The sequence below is a fragment of the Squalius cephalus genome (genome assembly GCF_949319135.1).
Source record: "Squalius cephalus genome assembly, chromosome: 7".
In the NCBI taxonomy this organism is placed as follows: domain Eukaryota; kingdom Metazoa; phylum Chordata; class Actinopteri; order Cypriniformes; family Leuciscidae; genus Squalius; species Squalius cephalus.
In genome coordinates this window covers 30,765,685-30,792,062 of record NC_137128.1, presented here as the reverse complement: position 1 = coordinate 30,792,062, position 26,378 = coordinate 30,765,685, and the positions used below count along the sequence as shown (strand labels likewise).

Here is a 26,378-nt window from a genome sequence, read left to right as displayed (position 1 = left end):
CATTTATCACATGAGCGGCACATAACCACTACTTTCACCACCACAGGTTCTTGATCAGTGTGCCGCAGCTGCCCAAATGCTCATTATTTCTCTGCCTCAGCATGCCTTGTGTTCACTGTAGGAGGAGGTACATGAACACAATGAGTGGTTTATAGAAACACAACTCATCTCTAAATGTATAGCAGGACATCAGTCTACAGACTGGATTAGAAATGACATGTTTCCTGTCAGGTTTTCCCTGGCCACTCAGCCACATAATCAGTATAGAAATGGCTGTTTTTGTAATTCACATTTTGTGTTCCTTTTTCATATTTAAAATGGCAGGATTTGCATCTGGTTAAATTGAGCTAACATTATATCTCAATGGTAGAGCAAACAAGAGAAATGATGGGTCTTCAACATGGGGTCCGCTATGGTCTGCTAACTATTGTTTGATATTCGTCATTTTTGGGAAAAAAATTAATATGGGCAAAACAAACAAAGTTAACTTACACCAAAGCTAAAGTATTAAAATGTATTAAAATGTATTCAGTGAATACACTAACCTTCAAAATTTTGAGGTTGGTATTATTTTTAAAATGTTTTTGAAAGAATTATCTTATGCTCATCAAGGTTGCATTTATTTAATCAAAAACAGTAAAAATAGTAATATACACTCACACTGTATATATGACGTAACAGTCGTTTTACAGTGTCCTATTTGAATATATTTTAAGATAATTTATTATAAAAACATTATAACATTACATTTATAAAACATTAAAACATATTTTGAGTACCATAATCAATTTTTAAAGGTTTTTTTGATGAATAGAAGTAACAAAAGCATTTATTTGAAATATAAATCTATAAAATGTCTATACTGTTTTACTGTCACCAAACAGTAGTGTATAAATAATGGTTATTTAAATAACTTCACAATTCATAATAAAGAATGTAAATACATTATTAAGGTACTATGATACTTCTACAGTATGCATCAATATCCACCTATCTTTTGAGAAAACATTTTATTTTCAGAGTGCTGTCATGAATGTTGAAGGGTTTGTTTTAAATTGTGGCCTTAAGCTCTGTCTTTCTCATTAATCACAATTGAAGGGCTTCTTTAAAAACTTCACAGATTATTTTTGGTTACATTTGGGTGTGTTTGTTTGGGAGGGGTGTGTTTGTATTGGTCGCTGTGACTGTTAGGACACACATCTGTTAGTCACCAGCTGAAACAGAGCACATGAATGCAGTATGAATGGCAAAGCCTGTTGGTCATGTTCAATGAATGCACTGAATCCGCTTTCCGTGACTAACAAATTAAATTAGTAAAATACAATATATTTATATATATTTGCTTTTTTCCCACGATAACAAGTTAATTGCTCTTGAGTCAGCCTGCCTGTATTCCATTCACTTGCATAATTTCCTTTTCATCCAGAGAGACACACGTTTGATAATCAGGGAGGGAGGAGGGCATCAGCCAGGACACAAGTTCAAAGTGTCTAGAGTAAAGCAAAGAGTTCACATACAGGAAATGCATGTTTCCCTGGAGTTCAGATTTGGTTTCCATCTTTTAAAATCAGAAACAAATAGGCTAGATAGAGGAAAGGAAAGGAAACAGGATTCGTTGACACCCTGTTGTTTACTGTCATGCATCAAAATATTTTAAGAGATTTCCAGGAGCGGAGAAACCCTCAGGGGCATGTCCTGCTCTCTGCTGTGTTTCACAGTGGTTTTGATTTTTGAAATGATATCCACAAGATGACAATGAAGTGCGGTCGAGGGGTTCTCCCCATCCTGTGCTGCGGTTTCTAGGAAACTGCATGTCAAGGGTCTGTCGTGGTATGTTAAGTTGTGTACCCATTAACCCTCTCATTTAGCCACCCCATGCTGTCATGTCTGAGGAGATTTTGTCTAATGTTCATTAAGTTTATTAGTTAGTTGAATTACTTTTAATCAATATAATTTTAATGTTTAAATATGTCCACAAGCGTATAAGTTGCTTTTCTGTTACTAAATTTGGTGTTACAAGGAATATCTCTGACATTTTCCCCACCTGTCGGCCCATCTGAGCATTGGAAATTCCTTCAAGTCTTTGCAGCTCCTGTGTTGTCATGGTTACAGTGTGATTATGGGATTCCCAATGTGTGGTTATGCTCCTCGAATTGGTGTGGCCAGTGATGTGATTCCTTTGGAATTCTAAGATCATGAATCATAAATGAATCACAGACATTTTTTTAGCCGTGTTTAATAATCACCCTATTCTCTTCTCTTTATCTCTGTCTCTGCAGGCTTTGGACCAGGACCGAACAGCTTTACAAAAGGTCAAGAAATCCGTCAAAGCAATCTACAACTCGGGTCAAGGTTAGTTTTGACCCAGCTGAGGGTCTTCAACAGTAAAGTTCTGGGAATATTAAAATATGGCCTAAGATTTGGATAAAATGTGTGGCTGTAATAAAGTCATTTTCCATTTCATAATTGAAAGAAATGGGTTTAATTGGCACATTCATGGTGAAGTACCGATCTAACCCACAATCCTGAAGTGAGAAGTCACTGTTACCATGGAAACGGGAATTGCCATAGCTCTTACTGTTTGCAGGCTCCTTCCTATCGTCTCTTCCCCCATTCTGTCTTGGCAAGCTCTAATGCTTACTTGCTCTCTAGGGTAAATCAGCATGAAAGGTCAGGAAATCCTCCAGACCATGTAACTAACATCTCATGAGTGTGACAGTGGTTTCTGGCTCATGCAGTCGCATTATCAGCTTGTAAGTGTTCAATGTTTACCGCTCCTATTGGCCAAGCTCACAGTCCAGATGGCAAATATCAATGGCTGTTTGATCAGGGCTTCATAATGCCTAATGTTTACACTCTAGCCTCTCTTGTGGACCTGAAATAGACAAAGACATAGGCATGTTGGGATCAGGGCTGGAGACTGAGAAACGAACAGTGTTTAGGACAGTGTTAAAACAGGGCAGACATCTGTGTTTTGCTGCTGTGTGACCTAGAGATGGGTCACAATGGTCGACTAGATGATAAAAGCAAAGTCAAAAAGACTAAATAAGATGATGAAAGATTTTAAAGCACATCTACAGCTAGACACATCCAGATGGATGTCTTTGGCAGTTGTCACATCTTGTGCTGTTTTATCAGCAACATGCTATGATTTTATTTTATTTTTTTATACAAACGGTCAAACTTTTAACGCATGAATGAATCTTAAGAAATGCATTTATGCAAAATGCAAAACCAGAATAATTATACAGGGCTTCCATTTCAGAAAAGAAGAAATGAATTAGAAATTCCAGAAATAATGATAATGATTATTAACAATTTTATTTGTATATTTTATTCATCAGTTTATATGTTTATTTTATTCATCAGTTTATTATATATATATATATATAGAGAGAGAGAGAGAGAGAGAGAGAATTCTAATATACTGTATATGCGTAACTAATAATAGTTTTACAGTTGCATTATAAATAATAATTTTATTTGTATAATACCTTTCATGCTTAAAATGCAGCAAGACTACTTTTTGTCTTTTACAAGACTACAAAGACTACTTTCACGCTGTCAGTTTTTGGGATTGACAACCACATTTACCTACAGGTGTGAGTCTCAATGTCCCGTTCAAACAGCAACTTACAGTAGCGTCTCGAATATATCACTTACATTAGTATAATATAAGTATTAGAACATATTAGAACATATTACTCCTGTGTTAATCAAACTGCATTGGTTACCTATACGATACAGAATTCATTACAAAGTGTTGTTGTATGTTTTTAAGGCTCTGCATGGCTTAGGACCAGAGTATGTTACTAATTTAATCAGTCATTCTCAATCCAGTTGATCTCTGCGCTCAAATGATCAATTGCTCATCATGGTTCCGCGATCTCGTTTAAAATGTAAAGGTGATCGGGCATTCTCTGTTGCAGCGCCTAGGCTCTGGAATGACCTTCCTCTGTCTGTTAAATCTTCTTCTACATTGGGTGGATTTCAGACTGCGCTTAAAACTTATCTGTTTGCTTTAGCATTTGAAAATGCTTTGTAAGCAGTGTATGTCATATGTTTGCATTGTTTTTATGGTTTATTTTTTATTTGATCTTTTTCTGTACAGCACTTTGGTTCCACTTGTGGTGTTGAAAGTGTTCTATTGAGAATATTGTCTGTACTGTATGAACATGCAATGGAATTCAAGCCTGTATTCTTTTACCAGTAACCATAGCGTCAGTACCATACCAAGTTCCTTAAATACAGGACTAAAAACCATATTCTGTTGCTGTGTGAAGATGGCCAAAGTCTCAAAGTGCTTCACAATATAATTCGAAACAAAAAAAAAAACACTTCAGTTTTTTTTTATCACTTTTGTGTTATTTCAAGTACTAAAAAATGAACATGTCTGTCCAATCTTTTGAGTGGAAGTTTATGCATTTGGGAGAGATTCATAAGCTCATAACAAAGACATCAACAGTCAGAAATGAGAAACTACATTTTTTTGTTCTATGGGCTGTTTACACAATACCCTGAATGAGCACTTTTAACACACTGAGATTCCCACAGATTGTTCCTCTGAGTCCATAACGGCTACAGTAAACCTTCCCATCTGTTTGTTTAGAGAAGGTGACAGTTCCCTTATTTCAGGTTACCAGCTCACTTAGTTCCACTCAACAAGTCAAATGTACCTTTTGCTCACATTGCCATTATATGAACGTAGCCTCTGATTGTTATACTAATAATAGGACATGGCTGTGATGTGGCGATTTAAGTGATGTGATACAATATGTAAGACTTCCTCTTGTGACCTGCAGTGCTTGATCAGATTGATTGGCTGACCTCTATCTGACCTCAGTATTCCTCAGAGAGCATCTCCATCATGATTCAGCAAATGGCAGCAGAAATGTCACCTTTTCAGTTTGTGAACGAAAGCAGCCGCTCATGTTGCACATCACTGTGCTCGCTGGTGCTGTCTTCCTGAAGTGTGCAGTGTATCTTACTGTGTGCAGCAGGCAGAGGATGTAAACCGGCTCCCGCTGTGTTATCCACTCTCTGCTGTGTGTGTTGCAGGTGGCCTCAGTGTCATGATCCTGTTTAATCAGATGTGACTGTATAGTAAGCACTCTAATCAGCTCCAGATGATTAATACCTGAGCTCTTGACACTTGGCATGGGGCGTTTGTTCTCTGTTGAATTTCAGAGGTCTGCTCATGTCACGTTGCTCACAGTCTTGTTTAGATCTGTCTGCAACCTTTTAATCCATTTGTGACATGGTATGATCTACTTATCTTCTCTGCTGACATCAGTGGACCGTGTTCACCTGTGTTTACCCTAAAAGTCTAGAGTAAGAGTTTGTTTATCATGACCTTAATTTTTTTTTATATATTATGATATGACTGGGACTCCATGTGGCGATAGTCTTTTTTTGTCATCTAGTTTACCATTTATCATGATCTTACATTTTTTATATAATGGGTTCTATTAGTATTAGTGTTAGTAAAAGTATTAGTATTAGTGTTTATTTTATATTTATAGTGCATTTAATGCATACACTTAATAAAATATGCTATGCAACTCAAATTAACTTTAACTAATTATTTTTAGTATTAGTAGTGATATTTATGTATATAATTTATGAATACAATATACAAAGAATATACAAATCAAATTATTGTTATTATTGTTAATAATTCAACTGAAAGCAAAATAAATGATTATTAGTAGTAGTATTAGTATTCATTTTTATATTTATAATGTATTTCTAAAACAAATGAACAGCTCTATACAAATAAATAAAAAATACTACTAATACATTTATTTATATAGCTCCTATCATAAAAATCAGCTCAAAGTCAGTGTTATAAAACCTCTTTAGAAAAGTTTTTTTTACACTTAGACTTTTTGTGTTATTTCATAGTTTTGATGACTTCACTATTATTCTAAAATGTGGGAAATAGTATAAAAAAAAGAATAATTATGTCTGTCCAATCTTTTTATCTGAGATATATGGGTTTAGGAAAGATTCATATGCTCATAATTAGCTGACATAAACAGTCAGAAATGATCTCATCTATTTATTTTTTTGGTTCATGGGTTGTTTTCACAATACTGATTCCCTCAGATTGTTGAGTCCATAACGGCTGCAGTAAAACTTCCCATCTGGTCATTTAGAGAAGGTGACAGTCCCCTATTTCAGGGTATCAGATCTCTTAACTCCACTCAACAAGACACATGACCTAATAACGCCACTGTGCCATGGGCTGGGGTCCCACTATGGAGCTATGGGAAGATGATGAAGCAATACCTGATGATGTGGTGTCCATACTGTGTTTTCAAAGTAAAGATTAGTATGGAGACCCTAAACTTGTACAGCACTAAAGATGGTCATATTAGAAATTCTCCTAATTATTCTTATTACACAAGAGACTGTTGTGTTGTGTTTTTTTTTAATGGACAAATTGTGAATGGGCACCTGCATTATTTTTCTGTGGGCAATGATGACCTTGACCTTGACCTGTGCCCAGTGAGGAGCAGCTTTAGCACATATGTGTATTGAAAGGGCTATTATTGGTTCACTTGACATCCTGTGGGCTGGGATTCACACAGGAAGCTGCCCTAGTTGACAAATGTGCAGGGAATTGAGGAATTGTTTTCTTCCTCCACATGGTATGCTATTTAAAATGTCTTTTTTTTGTTTTTGTTATATGACATAACTCCATCCTCTAGGGTCATTTTTTATTAGTTGTATAGTTTTTATGTTATATTTATTCATAGGTTTATTAAGCAAAAAGATTGAAAATGGCCAGGAACGTCACATGTTTCAAAACAGTATTGAAGTCATTATTTTTGCAATTCCACTGGTGATGAAAGTGGCGCAGAAATTACACACTTCACCTTTGAATAAAGTATATTCCAATTCTTTCATAAAATGCATGGCCTGTTTTTCTTTACAGATCATGTGCAGAATGAAGAGAATTATGGGCAGGCACTCGACAAGTTTGGCAGCAACTTCATCAGCCGAGATAACTCTGATTTGGGAACAGCCTTCATCAAGTTCTCTGGCCTTATTAAGGAGCTGGCCGCTCTCCTCAAGAACCTGGTGAGGGAATGTGTACTGTTTTATGTATTTTAATATTATAATATAATAACTATAAATTATGCATAATTATGTGCAACTAACCATAATCCTAACCCTATAGTAAGTACATGTACTTTATTATTATTACTCAATACTTAAATGTATAATTACACTGTAACATGAACACTTTAAAATAAAGTGTTACCTAATTTTTTTATTTAATTTATTTTTAAATATATATATATTTTTTTTAATGAGGATTATTTGAACAACTTAGAAACTAACTAGTCCATAACTTCTTTGGGTTAAAAATTATCCAAAATATATTTTTGAGCAAGTACATAACCAGCCAGTGTTCAAAACTATCTGCTTGCCTTAGCTCGATTCAAAACGGTAAGCTTGTAATAATGTTTTTAATTCCAGTGGTACTGGTGTATTTCCGTGGGAAATTCGAGCATGTCTTTGCACATTCTCCTTAAAACATTGGATTCATACGCGCTGTGCCGTGCCGAGGCACAACCCACGTAAAGTTGATAATTCCTCGAATAACTGCAATTGCAGATTTCGAACAGAGATGGCGACAAAGAGGAAAAACTACGGACTGCAGCTTTAGTAAAGAAAAGTTGAGAAGAATTGGACTAAGAGCATTTTAATTGTTTATCACGATTATTTAGATGTTTTAATGTTTAAACTAATACATGTACTAAAGTAACAGTAATTTTGATATTCCCACACATTTCATGCTTTTATAAATATCCCAAAAAAATCCTTTAAAGCTGATAATTTGATTATTACTATTCTTGTACAGTACATGTAGTGTGTTCTCTGATCATAAGCTGTATGATAATTGTTCTGATTCTCCTCTGACTCTTCTCCTCAGCTCCAGAGTCTCAGCCACAATGTCATTTTCACCCTGGACTCTCTGCTCAAAGGAGATCTGAAGGGAGTGAAGGGGGTAAGATTTAATTCCCTGTCTCTGGACTGAACTAATTGGAAAGTCCCCCTCTGAGGAACACCCTGATTTACTGCCCCATATTGGTCTTAAATGAGTCCCTTTGGACCAAAAAATGCACACTGTAAATCACATTGGAGTTAAATTGCAGGGTTCGTAACACCACTGTCGTCTATGAAACACAGTGCTGAAGGAATGGCCACTGTTAGTGCTAGTAAACAGTGTGGGAGTGTTTAACGCCCTTTGACTCAGTCGGTTTGAAGTGTTTACTGGTTGACTGGAGGAAAGAGCTCAGGCGTCAAACTGACCACTCTTGTCAGCAGGCTTGATGTCTCAGGCTTGAAGGCAAACATGTAGTGATTGTGAAAATTACTTAGACTAAGTGTAGGGCCGTCTCACACTGAGCTGTTTTGGAAGGGCTGTCTGATTGTTTTCACATTAGCATGACCCAGGCTAAGAGCTTCAGCAGCATCAGCTGAATTTCTGAGTGGAAGTGATGAGGCTTCACTTTTTTGCTCAGTAGACAGAGGTTACATACCTACCAGCCCCCACTCTTTCTCTCTCACTCTCTTATCTCACTCATACTTTGTCTCTCTCTTTCTTTCACCCTCTTACTCAGCGGAAACAAAACCATTCTCTAAAGCCCTTATTGACAGAGGCAGGGGCAGTTGAAGGGTATAAGTGCAGTCCCTGGAGGACATTATCAGCTCTCTCTAAAATCTTTTCTGCACTGGAACAGATGCCTCATAACCCATTAACGAGCACCTACACCAATGCTCCTGTATGTTTAACCAGGACTCACTCAGACTCTTAAAGGGATAGTTCACCCAAAAATGAAAACTAGCCCATGATTTACTCACCCTCAAGTCATCCTAGCGTATATGGCATTCTTCTTTCAGACGAAAACAATCTGTGTTATATAAAAAAATGTCCTGGCTCTTCCAAGCTTTATAATGGCAGCGAATGGTTGTTTCTGTTTTGAAGTCCATAAAAGTGCATCTATCCATCATAAAAGTGCTCCACATGGAGGCCTTCTGAAGCGAAGCGATGCGTTTGTGTATAAGAAAAATATTCTTATTTAACACGTTACGAAGTAAAATTCTAGCTTCATATAAATTCACCAACTAACCATTCAGAAATGTCGTCTACATGTTGTCACTTCTTCTTGAGTGTCTCCATCTTTCTGACTTCAGTTTGAACATTAAAGGCTAAAAGTTTTTGAAATTTTCAGTGCATGTGTATGTGAGTGCAAGCTGTTGAAGCTCCACCCCCCTGTGCTGGGAGCAGCAGCTCATTTGCATTTAAAGAGACAGACACAAAAATGGTTTGTTTTTGCTCACCCTCAAAAAGTGACAACTTTTACATGGTATATAAAATATCTGTGGGGTATTTTGAGCTAAAACTTCACATTCACAATCTGGGGACATCAAAGACTTATTTTACATCTTGTGAAAAGGGCATTATACCACCCCTTTAACATGTATTAGGCTTTAAAAAATAGAAAAACTTTAAATTTAAGTGAACTTAAAACAATCTCCACATAAAGCCATTTTAATAAATGTCGCATTCACCTGTGCCCTTCAGTATATCAGGGCTCAATTTTTTCTGGGCTCAACCAGTTCAGCTTTTTACTTGCCCTGTCAAAATGAACAAAAAGTTATTGTTTTTGTTGTTTATGAACCATGTAACCTTGTAAACAGTGCTTTGAGATTTTCAGGTAGGTCTAACAGGTAGTAGGATACTGAAATTGAATTAAGTTATCAAGCACTTTACAGTCTTCACTGCATGTACACCACTTCACTGTACACTAGTGTAATATTGCAGTGTAATATTTAATATTGCATTTAAGATTGCATTGGCATGTCTTTTTTCGCTCTGACTTAAATGTATTCAGAAGCATAAAATGCTGTAGGTTTCTGGATTTTGCTTCAGTAGTAGGAATACAGTTTATTCATGCTGTGAACAAATTTGTGCTTATACGCTTGCTAAGAATCCAGCAAACTGATACACTTCAGATAAAGTAACACACTCCAAAAGGACTCAGCCAAAACATCTGTGTGTTTCATGATCAATTATTATTTGAGTAGATGAACATTTGGGTAGTTGGAAAGTGAATAACATCATTAAGTCCAGAGAATAGGTTCCTGAGAGTGGGAAAATCTGATAATAAAGAAATTGCATTACCACTGTCCATATCAGTCACTACTGTACATCAGCAGTCTGAGTTTTATAGTAGTGTTCTGATCAAACCTCTTTAAATGTAGATGATTTCTTTGTGGTGTTTTATATTGTATAATAATGTGTTCAGTTTAACAACTGTAGAAAATGGTCTATAACCCTGCACAGTAAACCTAATTGCTCCTTGCACTATTTATTTTATTTCCCTCAACACAGGATCTTAAAAAGCCTTTCGACAAGGCCTGGAAAGACTATGAGACCAAGTTGTAAGTATCATTACCGTGTGTTTATTTTTTGGTCATGTATACAAAATGTTGTTTAATGTAATGTGGTGATGTACAGCAGTTTTATTGTCAAACACAACAATATCATCATCATCATCATCATAGTGAAAGAGCCACTTGCGGCCTCTGTCTGAACTTCTGCTTATTGTTTCTCTGTCATCTTCTGTTTCTTGTCTTTTTCACCATAGCACGAAGATTGAGAAGGAGAAGAGGGAACATGCCAAGCAGCACGGCATGATCCGTACGGAGATCACCGGTGCAGAGATCGCAGAAGAGATGGAGAAGGAGCGGAGGATCTTTCAGCTGCAGATGTGTGAGGTGTGTGGGCTTGTGAGGATTTAAACTTTTGGTCTCGTTCTTCCGAGAAACGTTAGCTTGACGGTAGTTTTGATTGTTCAGCAACTTTAGTTTGTCTCCTTGTTCTTTTCTGCCATGATGTCTGCTCTAACTTGAGGTGATGTGAAAGGCCAGGAGATTTTCTGATATGTTTCTGATATTTTTCACCCAAGTTTTGAAGTGGCTGTTTGAGACATTATTGCACAGCAGTGTCTTAGCTCATGAATATTAATTAGGCTGTTGTGACGTTGCTAGGTAACATTACTGAACCATCCATTCACACAACCTGATTAATATTCATGAGTCAAGCCTTTGCAACAGTGGGCTTTGTATAATCTGGTGCAGAATATGCTTGAGTAAAGACATACCAAGATATCAGACCAGCTTTATGTTTGATCACGTTTTACATAATATTTTACTGTTTTTATAAATATTGCACACGTATATTTCCAGGATGTATTGATATGAATATCAGGTCTGTGTTAAGAGTATTTGGTCGTCTTTGAGATGCAAACAAAAATGATTATATCAACAATTTAATATTGAATTACATAGTACAAACCATTTAATCATAACCAATAGGTTTCAAGGCTCACTTCAATCAAATCAAAACTGCTTTTATTGGAATTGGATTTCATAATCTAAACAATATACAAAGAAACTTAAAATACAAGTCATTAAATATATATAATTAAGTGTATAATAACAATTGATGCAGGCTGGAGTGGCCCCGTCCATATTTCTGTTTAAACCAGATGTGTTAGGGTGGAGCATTTAAGCACAATTCTTATAGTTGAGCCATTTTAACCACTTCAAAGCAAGTGTGTGTGTGTGTTTGTGTGTGTTTAGAAGGGAGCAGCATCTCAGATGTTCTTTCCTATTAACACACCAGTGTCTCTATGTGCTTTATTATCTGTGGTTCCCAACAGTACCTGATCAAAGTGAATGAGATTAAGACCAAGAAAGGAGTGGATCTCCTCCAGAATCTCATCAAGTATTATCATGCACAGTGCAAGTGAGTGTCCCAGAATCCTGTTTTCTTACTGATGTAAGGTCTGTTATTGTAATTCCTAAGAAATGTCTCCTAGATTAGTTAAGATTTTAGTATTTTGATATTAAATTGAGATATATTATCTTCAAAGAGTTTGTAATTGCACACAGTTATTAAATGTACACTACCGTTGGTAAGATTTAAAAAAAGAAGAAGAAATTAGTACTTTCTTAATTAGTACTTAATTATTCTAGAGCTGCTGTAAAGCCAAAACAATCTCTGTTACTTTAATGTCCTATTATCACTGTAAAGCTGCTTTGAAACAATCTGTATTGTTAATAGTGCTATATAAATGAAGGTGAATTGACTTGACTTGACATTTATTCAGCTGGGAATGCATTCAATTCATCAAAAGTGACAGTTAAAGGCTGGAATACACTACACGACTTTTAAAATCTGAACAGATTTTAGACATTTTTATCGGTCATAACGTCTGGAGAAAAACAGCGCAGACACTGGACAAAGATGAAACTTTCTAGAGTGCATGTTTCAACCGCCTCTATCTTTATCTTTCTTTCTTTTTATTATTTTGAAACAAGTTGTTCAAATTGGTAAATACAGTCAGCACAAGGCATCAAAAAGAAGCAAATTAATTTCAGGATTGGGTCAAAGCCAAAATAACAAACAAAATTGAATCTACCTTTTTTTCAGAGAAAACGTATTATCCTATCAAAGAAAAAGACGTTTAAACAAAATACAGATACTAAACTGACTCCCTTACTAACCAAAAACAAGAGAAAACGTAATGTTCACAACAAAGAAAAAATGGCACCCCAACCCCTACGGCTTCCGTGCTGAAGTGCAGTGACATTTACAATAATTACAATAACAAGTGAAACACTCAGCCACGTTGAGTGTTAAAAGTAAACCGTTTACAGAAAACATTAAAAAAGAAATGAGAAAAGAACAACAAACCAGGGGGGTAAGGTGAGAGGAAAATAAATAACACCGTATTTCTATTTATAAAAGTCACTAATACACAGAGTTAATTCTCTTTCCAACAACAACAACAGTTTCAACGACAGCGTTATGAACAACATTCCCCTCCCCTCCAGATCCACGTCTCTTCCTTTTTTTAAAAGACGTGCAGTCCCATCTTGACCAACCACGGGGCACGTTACCAACACGTTCAATTAGGGCGGTGCAACCTGCGGGAGTGACAGAGACACACACCATACACAACATATCTCAACATAACACTATCAAATGGAGTAAACTTTGAATGACGTCGGGTTCGACTGTACGCTTATGCTAGCGAATGTGTAAAAAAAGAAGTATACTTTGGGCTTCAGAGGTGGTTGTTTTATCTGTCAAATTTTTAAAGAGAAGTTTTGGTTTCAGTATTGACGCATCATACACTACGATATGTATTCTAAAATCAGCTCAAAATATCAAACATGTTTTGATATCCTCTGGCTCTATAGAATCATTGTCTGAAGCTAAAAAATCGGAGTCTGTGCCTATCATACACTATGCGATATTCTGTGAAATCTGCCAACTCTGACTGCCCAAATTCTGCAGACTTTTGGCAACTATTGTCGACTCATCCAGACAGTAAATCGTGGCAAAAATCTGAGCAAAATTTGTGTAGTATTCCAGCCTTAAAGACGTATAAAAAAAACTATTTCAAATACATGCATCAGAATCCTGAAACAAATGTATTACATTTTACAGTTTACAAAAAAATATTAAGCAGCTCAACTGTTTTTAGCTGTGATAATATTAAGAGATGTTTCTTGAGCACCAAATCAACATATACATTGATTTCTTGAAGGATCATGTGACACTGAAGTGAAAATTAAGTTTTGCCATCACATAAGTACATTTTAAAATGTATGAACACTTATTTTACAATGTAATAATATTTCATGATATTACTGTTTTACTGTATTTTTGATCAAATAATGCAGCCTTGATGAGCCATGAGTGTAAATGACTTATTTCAAAAACATAAAAAATCTTAACGACCCCAAACTTTTAAACAGCAGTATACGTAGTGTTAAACAAATGCATAACAACCTTTCATTTGTGCTTGTATTTTCTCTCAGTTTTTTCCAGGACGGCTTGAAAACCGCTGACAAGTTGAAGCAGTATATCGAGAAATTAGCAGCTGATCTCTATAATGTTAGTAACCCTTTACATTTGTGCTTCTTTAGGTCTGTTTTATAGTTTTCTGTTATGTTGTTAGTTCTTTTACTATGCATGCAGCTCTGCTTATGAGAACATTATGATTTAATTAAATTTATTTATATAGCGCTTTTCACAACATAGGTTGTATCTAAATATGATATCATAAAACATAAGCATTATTAATATGTGAGTCTATGAGTGAAATATTATCTCATATTCAGACAGGAAAAATTAAAGCTCAAACCAACTGTTTCTTTGAAAAAGTAATAAAGGTTAACTAGCAGTGCCTCCTCAAGAAAGTGTTTACTCTTATGCAGACATCTTGAAATGAGGAAACTGTTTGTTTTATATTGTTTATTTCTCCCCATATTGTAACACTGTAAATCTTTACTGTCAGATCAAACAGACCCAGGACGAAGAGAAAAAACAACTTACAGCTCTCAGAGACCTCATCAAGTCGTCCTTACAACTGGACCAGAAAGAGGTAGGTAGATCAGCAGAGGATGTGTGCTCTGCCTTTAATCTGCAATGACCCTTTTGTCTTTGAATGATCACTGAGGGTAATCTATACTAGTGCAATCACTTCCATATATATCATGCAACAATGGGTTTACATGCTGTATTCAGCATTAAAGATATGAATGAGTCCAGATGTGAATATGCTTTTCATGTCCAGTTTGTCCTGACATTTACTGCCTCTGAGAGACTGTGAAGTAGGTTTTCAGTGTTTGTGTGCGAGCGTACATGTTCTCATGAGAGAGAGGAAACATGGACATGAGGGTCAGACAGTGACAACACAAGCTCTGTTGTAGAGCCCAGCGTTTGATCTTTTATGTGTTTTGTTTGGAGTTGATGTCCATTTGAACCGGACGTTTCTGGTCTCGATTGAATAACAGTGCCCTGCGTTGTATTATCCTCGGATACTGCTGTGAACATTGCAACGCTAGGTTTGCTCTCATTTTTATTCAACGCACACTGCAATAATAATAATCTGACATCTGCATTTCTGACTCCTTTCCTCCTTTCTCTTTCACTGCCTTCCAACTGAAGTCTAGGAGAGTAAGTTCATAAAAGTAACGTTTAGTGTTTGCCAGACTTTTTTCTTTTGTCTGATTTTATTATATATACTGTGTGCGCAAATGTCTACCGAAAAACTTTCATATTGTGGTTACATTTGGTACTAGAATAAAATACTGAATATTTCTTCTTCATTTTACATCATATTGTTTCTTTGTTTGTTTTGTTTCTATTCAGTTTTGTTTAATGAAACATAAAAATCACAGATTTTCAATGTAGTCTCAGACTTTTGATCACACTTTTTTCCCCCCTTTATGATAAGGTTTCATTTACTAAATTTCTGATCGTATAATGGCATGGTAATTTGCTCGGTACGGTTTATTCGTTAGATTTTGAATGTTTTTGTTGTGATGTGCAGGATTCTCAGAGCAAGCAGAGCGGTTACAGTATGCACCAGCTGCAGGGCAATAAGGAGTTTGGCTGTGAGAAGAAGGGCTATCTCTTCAAGAAGAGTGATGGGTGAGCTCACACACTGATGTGAAATGTAGTCAGACGAGTTATGTGACTTAATTGTCTCTTGATTGTGTCTAATGGAATTGGCTACACTGTAATTGATTGGTTCAACACCACATTGCTTCTGATCACTGCTTCTTCCAGCTCTAAAGTGTCAAGTCACTTAAATATATACAGTATAAACATCAGGCATCACGATGCTTTACCATAGAAGATGTATCATTAGGCATTCCCCTTGAAAAAGCTCTTTTAAAAGCATTAATGGCACAAATCCCATGGTTTAGTGTTTTTTTATTTATTTTTAGAAAAGAGTTTATCTAACATATGCAGTACCAAAAGTTGGGCATAGTAAGGTTTTTCAAAGAGAAAGAAAAACATTTATTTAGCAAAGATGCAGTGAATTGAGCAAAAGTGACAGATTTTTATAATGTTAAAAAAAATTCAATTTCAAATAAACACTGTTTAATAAAAAAACAATAAACGTCTTTTAACACTGATAATAATAATGTTTCTTGACATTGACACTGAAAACTGGAGTAATGATGCTGAAAATTCACCTTAGCTAATAGCTATCACAGGAATAAATGACATTTTAAAATATATTAAAATATAAATCGGTTATTTTAAATTGTAATAATATTTCACAATATTACTGTTTTTATTGTATTTTTTTTTTAATGTAAATGCAGCCTTGGTATGCGAGACTTGGAAGAAAAAAGGTCTTACTAACCTCCAAATTTTTAATGGTTGTGTATATATTTTTTAAATGTATACACTAGGTCGTTTTTTTGTTTTTTTTTACATAAATTGTAGTGCTGGCTGTGTTGAACCAATTAAACCTGTAATAAAAATGTATTGTATGAAAAAGATATCAAATAAATATATTTTGTGTAGTTTATGGGAAATATAAGTTTATCAATAACTATAAACCAACACCTGTTAAGGAACAAGCATCACTTCCACTTAGGAACATCTTAATTTAGGCTATATTTGCAACCCTTTTTTAAATTTTATGAATTTTGTTCAGTTCACACATTGTGAACAGAGTTGCACTGATTTCAAACCTTATTTAGTACCTTACTCATGGAAAACTACCTTCTGACTTTGAAAGAATGTGACAGAACAGAATTGGTATTCTTCTTAAATTAAATAAATCAAACATTTTCCTCCTTTGTTCCAATTATCAAGCCATCTTAGAGATTCTAAGGACGGATGTAATGATTTTCATTCACAGGATCCGTAAGGTGTGGCAGAGGAGGAAGTGCTCAGTGAAAAATGGCATCCTCACCATCTCCCATGCCACAGTGAGTACTTTACTAACCAGAGTAATACTACGAGATATACTCACAGAATATGCTGATATTTGCTCTAAAAGGATGTTTGGTCTCATTTAATTACTACTTACCTATCGAATGTAATATTTTTGAGTTCGATTTTTTTTTTATTAATTATAGCTGTAGCTTTTAAACTGTTGTATATAAACGGTGAAGCAACACAGCTGCCACAATTTAAAAATCTTTTTAGCACTCATTCAAAACTATCTCTCACCGTGTAAAGGTGAACATGGGGGATAGTGCTGCCCAGTTACCATAGAAACATGCACCCGGTGCGATCTGACTCATACACTAATGATATTAGCACGAACGAGACCCAGCATGCTCTGGGCCCCAGGTGGTCGATGAGTTTCCTGGTGTAATCTTCTGTAAGGACGCTCCGTGTGGAGCGAATGCATTTTGCTCTCTCGTCTCTGTGGCAATGTGCTCATATTCCTGTCTGATAGCATTTTAATATGCTCCAAACCCTAACCTAACAGTCTGCATACCTCATAGGTTTGTCTTAAGTCTGAAACCATTGATCCTGTGTTGGATACTCCATTGCAACTAATTAAATTTTATTGTAAAAATATTTTCACATGTTTCTGAAGTATGATTTCTACAATACTGCCCAGATGTCACGCATGAACTGTGTTGGCAGTCCTGCATTTCATCAAGGCTGTTACTGTTACCAATATGGAGCTATAGCAATCTGTTTTACCACATTACTTCCAGCAAAGGCTTTTGTCCCTAGAGGTTTTTTTTGTAGATTTTCTATTTTTTATTTTCTCAGCAAAACATTCTCTCTGGGATTTGAGTTAGACAGTAATGTATGCAAAAACACATTATTTATACAAGTGTTTCTAAAATATTTGTATAATTAAATATTGTTATGACTTCTCATACTGACATGTGTTTAGTTACATGCATCAATTAATATATAAATCAAGTTGAGTCCAGCCGCCCCTATTATTATTTTGTTTTCTTATTTCTCTTATCTCTCTTATTTTTTAACCTGCCCTAGCAATTTTCACTGACCCCACTACACAAATATATATAAATGTTATTTTAGCAACATATTTGTATGTGTGAGCAAGAAATCTGTTTATATTTTATATAAATAAATAATAGATAAACTAAAATTATAATATAATAATAAAATAATACATCCTTAACTTAATGGAAACTATAAATTCATAAACAACTGGTAAACCATGTCATTTGATGATTTTCCAAGTCACTCTTCCAATTTTCACAAAGTCTCATCTACGTTAGCCAGGTTATTGCCTTTACCTTGGTGACATATTTGACCTCACAGGGCAAGTGAAGTCCATAAACTGGCCCCAAAACTGACTGTAATTACTCTGTCCAGTCCAACAGGCAACCGGTGAGACTGAATCTGCTGACCTGTCAGGTTAAACCCAGCGGAGAGGATAAGAAGTGCTTTGACCTCATCTCCCGTGAGTAACTACACAAAACCTATGTCCTCTGCCAAACTTCAGAGTACTTCCATCCGTGCCAAGTGCCAGCAAGGCCTCCAGAAGTCTAACTCCATTACACAGGCAGAGACTACTAAGTGCAGTGTTCAGAGGCTGAAGAGCAGTTAACATAATGCACTTCTTCCCCTAATAATCTCTCTCCCTCTTTCCCTGTGCAGATAATCGAACATATCATTTCCAGGCAGAGGATGAACAGGAGTTTGTGATGTAAGTGTGAATGTGTTAGTTCGAGAGTTGATACCATCTGTTATTTCTCTGCTCATGAGTGAGAACAAGATGTGAGTGTATCAGTGCCTCTTTGTGTTAATGAGAAGAATATTCTAGGGCTGTGCTACATATAACAAAAAATATAAGACAGAAAACATATACTACCATCAAGGATTCATCACAAAAGTCACAATAAAGACATTTATGATATTACAAATTATTTCTATTTCAAATAAATCCTGTTCTATTGAACTGTCTATTCCTTAAAGAACCCTAAAAACAATACATCACAGTTTTCACAAAATATTCAGCAGCACAACTGTTGTCAACATTAAGAAATGTTTCTTGAGCACCAAATCATCATATTAGAATGATTTCTGAAGGATCATGTGACACTGAAGACTGGAGTAATGATGCTGAAAATTCAGCTTTGCCCCATGACAGGAATAAATTACATTTTAAAATATATTAAATTAGAAATCGGTTATTTTAAATTGTAATAGTAAATAAATGAAGTCTTGGTGAGCATAAGAGACTTCCAAAAAAATAAGAAATAACTGTAAAAAAAAATAATTAATTACCAGTTTTTGCACTACATGAATAAGGTAACAAAAAAAGTAACACTTTTCATAACCTATGTATTCATATATTTTTACTAAAACATTTTAATATAGAAAAAAACATGCAGAAACTTCTGTGAACATTTTTGAGTGATGCTGCTACTAATCGTTGATTTTTTTTTTTTTAAATAGTTGAGCTGATTCCCAGAAATTAATTACTCTAATGCTGTTTTTGTTATTGAAGTTTAAATTCTGGTCTTTAGTATGCTTAATAGCTAAAAAAAAAAAAAGCTCATGTAAATCATTGTGAGATTCATGTTGCTTATATATTATATTATATTATATTATATTATATTATATTATATTATATTATATTATATTATATTATATTATATTATATTATATATTTTGCTGTGGATTAATAAGCTTGTGTATGTCTGTTGATATTTAAATATCTGTATAGCACATATATTGATGCATAAATATGTGTTTGCGTGCAAATCTGTCTTTATGTGTGTGTGTGTGTGTGTGGTATTTCACATAACTTGTTTCACATTATCACATGCGCATGCCCATCTGTGGTGGTGTGCAAACGATTAATGCATATATATATGTTCATGTGTGATGAGCAGATGGATTTCAGTGCTGACTAACAGCAAGGAAGAGGCTCTGAACATGGCGTTTCGTGGGGAGCAGAGTGCTGGAGATGACAGTTTGGAAGACTTGACCAAAGCCATCATCGAGGATGTGCTGCGCATGCCTGGAAATGAAGTCTGCTGCGACTGTGGAGCACCAGGTTAGCCAAGTTTGTGTGTGAAAGTTTTGTAGCAGTGGCATCTGACACAGTCCCCATTTTATCAATGCAGTGAGGTTTCAAAACAGAGTTTCATAGATTCATGCGCCACCTTGTGGCATAGAGGTGAGTGGCAGGACACAGCGCTCATCGACTACAATATAAACCCAATTTTCTCCCATTTTATCTGCTCTAGAGCCTAAATGGTTATCCACTAACCTCGGCATCCTGACATGCATCGAGTGTTCAGGGATCCACAGGGAAATGGGTGTCCATATTTCACGCATCCAGTCCATGGAACTAGACAAACTCGGCACCTCTGAACTCTTGGTAATGTGAATGTAAATCTTGTAATTTACACTACCGTTTTAGAAGTTTAAGGGTCCGATTTAAAAAAAAATAAATAATAATTTTTAAATAAATTTATACTTTTTTTCAGCTAAGATGCATTAAATTGATTAAAAATTCTAGAAAAAAGAACTGTAATTGTAAACTGTTACAAAACATTTCTAATTCAAATCTAATTCAATAATAAAAATGTTTTTTTTTTTTTCTACTTTCCATTCAACTTTCTAACAAAAAATTATCAGTTTCCACAAAAAAGTAAGCAACACAACTGTTTTCAACATTGATAATAATAAATGTTTCTTGAGCACCAAATCAGCATATTAGAATGATTTCTAAAGGATCTTGTGACACTGAAGACTGGAGTATGATACTGAAAATTCAGCTTTGCCATCACAATAACAAATTAAATATATTAAAATACAAAAGTTAATATTTCACAATATTACAGTTTTTACTGTATTTTTAATCAGCATATTACTGGTTTTACTGTATTTTTGATCAGATAAATTCAGCCTTGGTGAGGATAAGACTTTTTTTTTTATTATTATTGCGGACCCCACATTTTTGCACGGTAGTTTGTGTTATATATAAATTAAAAAGTGTTGACTTTTTAACATAATCTCTTTGGTGAGTGTATTACTAAATTATAGGTATGCTATGATCTGTTAACATGCTAGTTACTCACAGCCGATTGCAATCTTTCCACAGCTGGCTAAGAATGTGGGTAACAGTAGTTTTAATGAAATTTTAGAAGGGAATCTGCCGAGCCCTTCACCAAAGCCAACACCATCAAGTGACATGTGAGTACCGGCTTACCTAGCATACATTAACAACTGTAGATAGTACTACAGACTTTAACTATTGGAATGACCCTTTCTTTAGTAGTTAATACACTAATTCATATGTTAAGCAGTATGTGCTTTTTGAAATGAACTATTTTAGGACCGAGAGGAAGGAGTACATAAACACAAAGTACGTGGAGCACAGGTTTGCTCGGCGGACAGCCACTACAGCCACAGCCAGACAGGGCGACTTGTACGAGGCCGTGAGAACTCGAGACCTGATGGCTCTGATTCAGCTCTATGCAGATGGAGTGGAGCTAATGGATCCATTTCCAGAAGCAGGACGGGTATTGATCTTTGACTAATAGTTTGTCATAGATTAACTGATTTATATGCTGCTTTTTTAGAGAAGTATAGTCATTTATTTCTCAGAGTGTATATGAACTGACCTCAGGTCAGATGAGAAGTGTGGTCCCCAAGGGTTTGTCAGTACTCATTAATATTTAAATGAATGCAAATATTTCTTAGTAATGTTGTCCTGATTCTGGTACTGAATTACTGTCGACAGGACCCGGGAGAGACAGCGCTGCACTTTGCTGTGCGGATGTCAGACCAGACCTCGCTGCACCTGGTGGACTTTCTTGTCCAAAACAGGTAACGGACAGAACATTCTGTAGTGTGTATTAGTCCACTGATGCTCATTAGGAGAGAATTAAGCTGCAAGATGTTAAATATGGATCTGTGTGTGCAGTGGAACTCCAGACAGACAGACGGAGAGTGGAAACACTGCGCTCCATTACTGCTGCACATATGAGAAGTCAGAGTGTCTCAAACTGCTGCTCAGGGGAAAACCATCTATTGACCTGGGTAAGTGGGTTATCTGTGGCAATGGTGTTTCAACAGAGACAACATCTGGAGTTATTTCAAAATAAATAAAGGCAGATGATTGTTGACATTTATCTAAAGTTCAAATTCTACAATAGCAATTACATTGCTGTAAATAAACATTTTAATAAATGATAGAAGTCTGATAATTTGTAATATAATACTTTGTTGTTTAAACCTTAATGCATGGCTATGTGAATTTATTAACATATACTTCCTTTATTTAGATTCTATATTAATTTGTTGATTAAGTTTTAAGATTAAGTTGATTAAATGCAGTATTCATAATATATATAAAGACACATGACCGTATTCATTTAATAAAAAAAAAATACAGTAAATTATTAAAAATATTTAACAAAAAAAAAAAAATCCTGTAATGGCAATTAAATGAAAGTATTAGTTTCTTAAAAAAAAAAAAATCTTACTGACACCAAACCTATGTATAATCACTCTAACATTTCATATAAAGTCATAACATGATTGCAAGAGATTATTGGATATTTTACAGAGGTTTAAAAACCTCTGTAAATACAGGCCTCTGGAACCCACATGCCGGTCTGAATGCTTAGAGGCTCATCTTCCAACGAGTTTCATTCCTCAAATTCTTTTCATTTCTACTGAATAATACACAGGTGTCACCACACCTAACCTGGAGGCTTTTATTTTTGCGTCTTGCTTAGTTTTAAAATATGTCATTTTTCCATAGTAGTAGCAAGGCTGTACCTATGTGCTTTATGTGTTTTATTTCAGTTAATCAAAATGGGGAGACAGCTTTGGACATTGCCAGACGAATGAAAAATGCACAGTGTGAAGAGCTAGTGAGTGTGATACTTTATATTCGATGCTTAATTTCTGTGTTGCTGACACTTTGGTAATTACAGAAGAATTTTGCCATTCAACCACCTGCAATTTCACTATACAGTCATGTAATTGTTCAAAACATGACCTTTATTTTCTGGCATTAATGTCAGAGAGGAGACGTGTATTATGTTAATGGCTTTGTGATTGGTTGTGCAGCTGATGGAGGCAGCAGCTGGGAGGTTTAATCCTCACGTGCATGTGGAGTATGAGTGGAATCTGCGGCTGGAGGAGATTGACGAGAGTGACGATGACCTAGATGACAAGGTTTGTGCGCCCACCTTTTGCTTTGTCCAAAATCTCCCTATACTAGAGATCCACTAACTCTCCCTCTTCATGCACCTGTAATAAGCTTATGTATTATGAGTAATTTTGTAGGTAACTGATTACTTGTTGCTGGAAACTTCACACCTGGTTAGAACATGGTGCAACACTTAAAGGGTTAGTTCACCCAAAAATGTAAATCTTGTCATCATTTACTCATCCTCATGTTGTTCCAAACCTGTAAGACTTTCTTTCATCTTCAGAACACAAATGAAGATCTTTTTGATGAAATCTGAGAGTTTTCTGCTCTCTCAATTGACAGTTATGCAACTACCACTTTGATGCTTCAAAAAGTTCATAAAGAGATCGTAAAACTAATCCATATGAATTGAGCTGTGTAGATAAAATTTTCTGAAGAGACTCAGTCTCTTCATATGATTAACAGATTTATTTTAGGCTTTTATTCACATTTAAATATAAACAGAAGCTCACCCGTAACTGCTTGACGTGCGAGAACAAACCTCATTGGTTCTTGTGGAAGCTCAAACGTGCTGTGTAACACGAGAACAAACCTCATTGGTTCTCACACGTGAAGCGAACATGCTTGAGCTTCCGTTTACCACAACTTATGTGTGAGTTGATGAATGTTTATATGTGAATACAAGCCTAAATTCAATCTGTTCATCATATAAAGCGATCGTGTCTCTAAACTAAACTAAACAACACCTAAACTGAACTAAACTACTAAACTGCTCAATTCAAATGGATTATTTTTATGAACTCTTTATGAACTTTTTGAAGTGTCAAAGTTGTGTAGCTGTCAACGGAAGGATAGAAGGTCTCAGATTTCATCAAAAAGATCATAATTTGTGTTCCGAATATAGAAGTCTTACAGGTTTGGAACAATATGAGAGTGAGTAAATGATGACAGAATTTTAATTTTGGGATGAACAAATTTGCTAAATTGTATTATGTTTTATTCACAAAAGTTATATATTTTGTAATTGTATCAAACTAAGCTAATGTACAGGTTTCTTAAAAAAAACAATATGCTATTTAAAAAAAAGCCAATCTTACCCAGAGTTTACATAGAAAACAAAAAGTATATTACTGCCATTAGGGTAATGCACAAATAAAAATTGTGATAACTGAAGTCTATATAAGAATCTATATAATGGTTGTCACATTAGGAAAATGCTCTTAGTCCACTGTGCGAACAAAACTCTCTTGCCGCTCAGAAGCAAAACGATTTGATAAGTGACCAAGTTCCTTGTAGCGCTTTAAATAGCGCATTTTATGCCATCATAAAAGTGGAACCCTTATCTGCAAAGATACATGACTCGTGAAATGAGAACCGAAATCAAAATATTACCACACTTGGATGTGCCTGAAAGCACACACCACCTCAACGCCACGTTTACACAGTGCCACCTAATGCATTCACTTGTAATTGCAAGGTTTTGGAGAGGCTGTGGACTAGTCTCAAAATCAAGTGATGTGTAATATTTTTCCATCTCCAGCCCAGTCCGGTAAAGAAGGAGCGTTCTCCCCGACCTCAGAGCTTCTGTCATTCCTCAAGCGTGTCCCCTCAGGAGAAGCTGTCTCTGCCGGGGTATTTAGGACACAGGGACAAACAGAGACTCTCCTACGGAGCCTTTGCCAACCCTGTCTACAGCACCTCCACCGAAACACCTGCATCTCCGGTATCAGAGGGGCCCACAATAGCCAGCAAGACCACTGGGAAAGGTATACATGCCTTTATGCATGACGCTGCAGATAAAAAAAAGAGCAGCCCATGTAGCAGGAAAGGTAAAACATGATGATAGATTGAATCGTTTGCATGTACTGTTCTTTACATTAACTCTAATTGCGGGGGGAGGTATAATGTGCAATCGGTTGAGGCTGACCCTTAGTGATTGTAAAACATCCTCTCACACCACAACCACTGTTTGCTTGCAAACTGAACTGGAATGTGGAACCTTTGGCTGTCGTTTTATCTAATCAGTTATCAGCCGGCCCGCACCTGCATTCTGCGACCATGTTAGCTGTCGTTTTCTTGATTATTTTGGTTGTGCTTTTGGAAATCACTTTACACTCATCACTCCTGACATGATGGGAGTGTTGTCTTTGCCCTTGTGCTCCGGTGCGTTCGGGCCTCACTTGCTTCTCGACCAATCACGTCATCTCGTCACTCTTTCAGCTCCGTCCTCTGGACCGCCCACCTCCCTGCCGCTGGGATCGCAATCGAGTGCAGGAGGCAGCTCCACTCTGTCTAAGAAGAGAGCGCCTCCTCCACCTCCCGGACACAAGCGCACCCACTCAGACCCCCCCAGCCCCGTACTGCAGGGCCCGCAGAGCAAAGGTGCGTCCAGGTGGCAACACCTCTGTTTTGTGATTGCAGAAACAAAAGTTTTTTGCCAGCACCTCTGAAAAATTCTTGTAATTTTCTTGTCTTGTTGCTCATAGTGGTGGTGGTGTTGGTGTGAAATGGGTGGGTAGGAATTCTCAGCCTGACCTCAAATGGCCATTACATAATAAAATGATATTCTGAATAATTGATTTAGAGATCTTGTTCTTGAGTGTGTTAATAATCAAAGACCGAGAGCTTGCTGAGAGGATGCCTGACATATCAAACACCCAAAAATATTAATACAACTAGCACTTAATGTTACATTTTCTTCAGCATTCTTCTCTTTCCTCACCCCCCAATGAGAGTTAAAGCGTTTTTTCTTAGTAATTAGCTTATGGCAGCTTTCTTTTTGTGAGCTGAGCTTTGCGATTTAATAATTATCATGTATTTTGTTTGTGTTGTTGCATTGTTTTAAATTAAAATATCCTATTAAATTGTTAAAGGTAAAATGTGTAATGTGTTCTATTAGCTTCACCTAACAGAACAACTCAAATAAAAATGGTGATTAAAATTAGTTAATTATTACGATTAGACAAAATATAAATTTAAGAATTGTTCAAAATTATAACAGTGTTTTATCAACATTAATTCTTTTTTTTTTTTAAATCTCTGGACACCAAAAGTCTACTGTATTTATAAAAAGTGACCATTTTCAAACTGGTTTCCCCAAACACTATTTCATTGGTAGGATAAACAAATAGTTGGCCCCAAACTCATGCCATTGGTTGAGATAATTGGGCTGGTGAAGATCTAATAGTGCCACAGAGCCACAGTTTTATTTGAATTATTTTTTCAGAGAAATCAACCTTCTTTTAGTTGCCTTGGCATATTAAAGTTTAATAAATTGCAAAAAAAAAAACATTGTCTTCATTTACTCACCCTCATGTCATTCCAAACCCATAAGACTTTCGTTCATCTTTTAAGTACAAA

The 26,378-nt window shown here is 35.8% G+C and overlaps 1 protein-coding gene across 3 annotated transcripts in view; it reads left to right on the top strand.

Annotated features, from left to right (window-relative positions):
* Positions 1–26,378, top strand: part of asap1a (ArfGAP with SH3 domain, ankyrin repeat and PH domain 1a) — a 46,694-nt gene that overhangs the window by 16,603 nt on the left and 3,713 nt on the right. For 2 of the 3 annotated variants that reach the window (XM_079876587.1, XM_079876588.1), the window contains 22 exons: positions 2,280–2,352; positions 6,941–7,086; positions 7,946–8,020; positions 10,412–10,461; positions 10,668–10,797; positions 11,745–11,830; positions 13,915–13,990; positions 14,394–14,480; positions 15,432–15,532; positions 16,761–16,830; positions 18,212–18,299; positions 18,497–18,545; positions 19,738–19,901; positions 20,095–20,228; positions 20,955–21,046; positions 21,189–21,375; positions 21,597–21,682; positions 21,780–21,895; positions 22,667–22,734; positions 22,934–23,041; positions 24,559–24,784; positions 25,239–25,400. In XM_079876587.1, coding sequence (XP_079732713.1) covers positions 2,280–2,352; positions 6,941–7,086; positions 7,946–8,020; positions 10,412–10,461; positions 10,668–10,797; positions 11,745–11,830; positions 13,915–13,990; positions 14,394–14,480; positions 15,432–15,532; positions 16,761–16,830; positions 18,212–18,299; positions 18,497–18,545; positions 19,738–19,901; positions 20,095–20,228; positions 20,955–21,046; positions 21,189–21,375; positions 21,597–21,682; positions 21,780–21,895; positions 22,667–22,734; positions 22,934–23,041; positions 24,559–24,784; positions 25,239–25,400 — 2,374 coding nt within the window. The remainder of the gene's footprint in view (positions 1–2,279; positions 2,353–6,940; positions 7,087–7,945; positions 8,021–10,411; positions 10,462–10,667; positions 10,798–11,744; positions 11,831–13,914; positions 13,991–14,393; positions 14,481–15,431; positions 15,533–16,760; positions 16,831–18,211; positions 18,300–18,496; positions 18,546–19,737; positions 19,902–20,094; positions 20,229–20,954; positions 21,047–21,188; positions 21,376–21,596; positions 21,683–21,779; positions 21,896–22,666; positions 22,735–22,933; positions 23,042–24,558; positions 24,785–25,238; positions 25,401–26,378) is intronic. The other variant, XM_079876589.1, reaches the window with a different exon arrangement.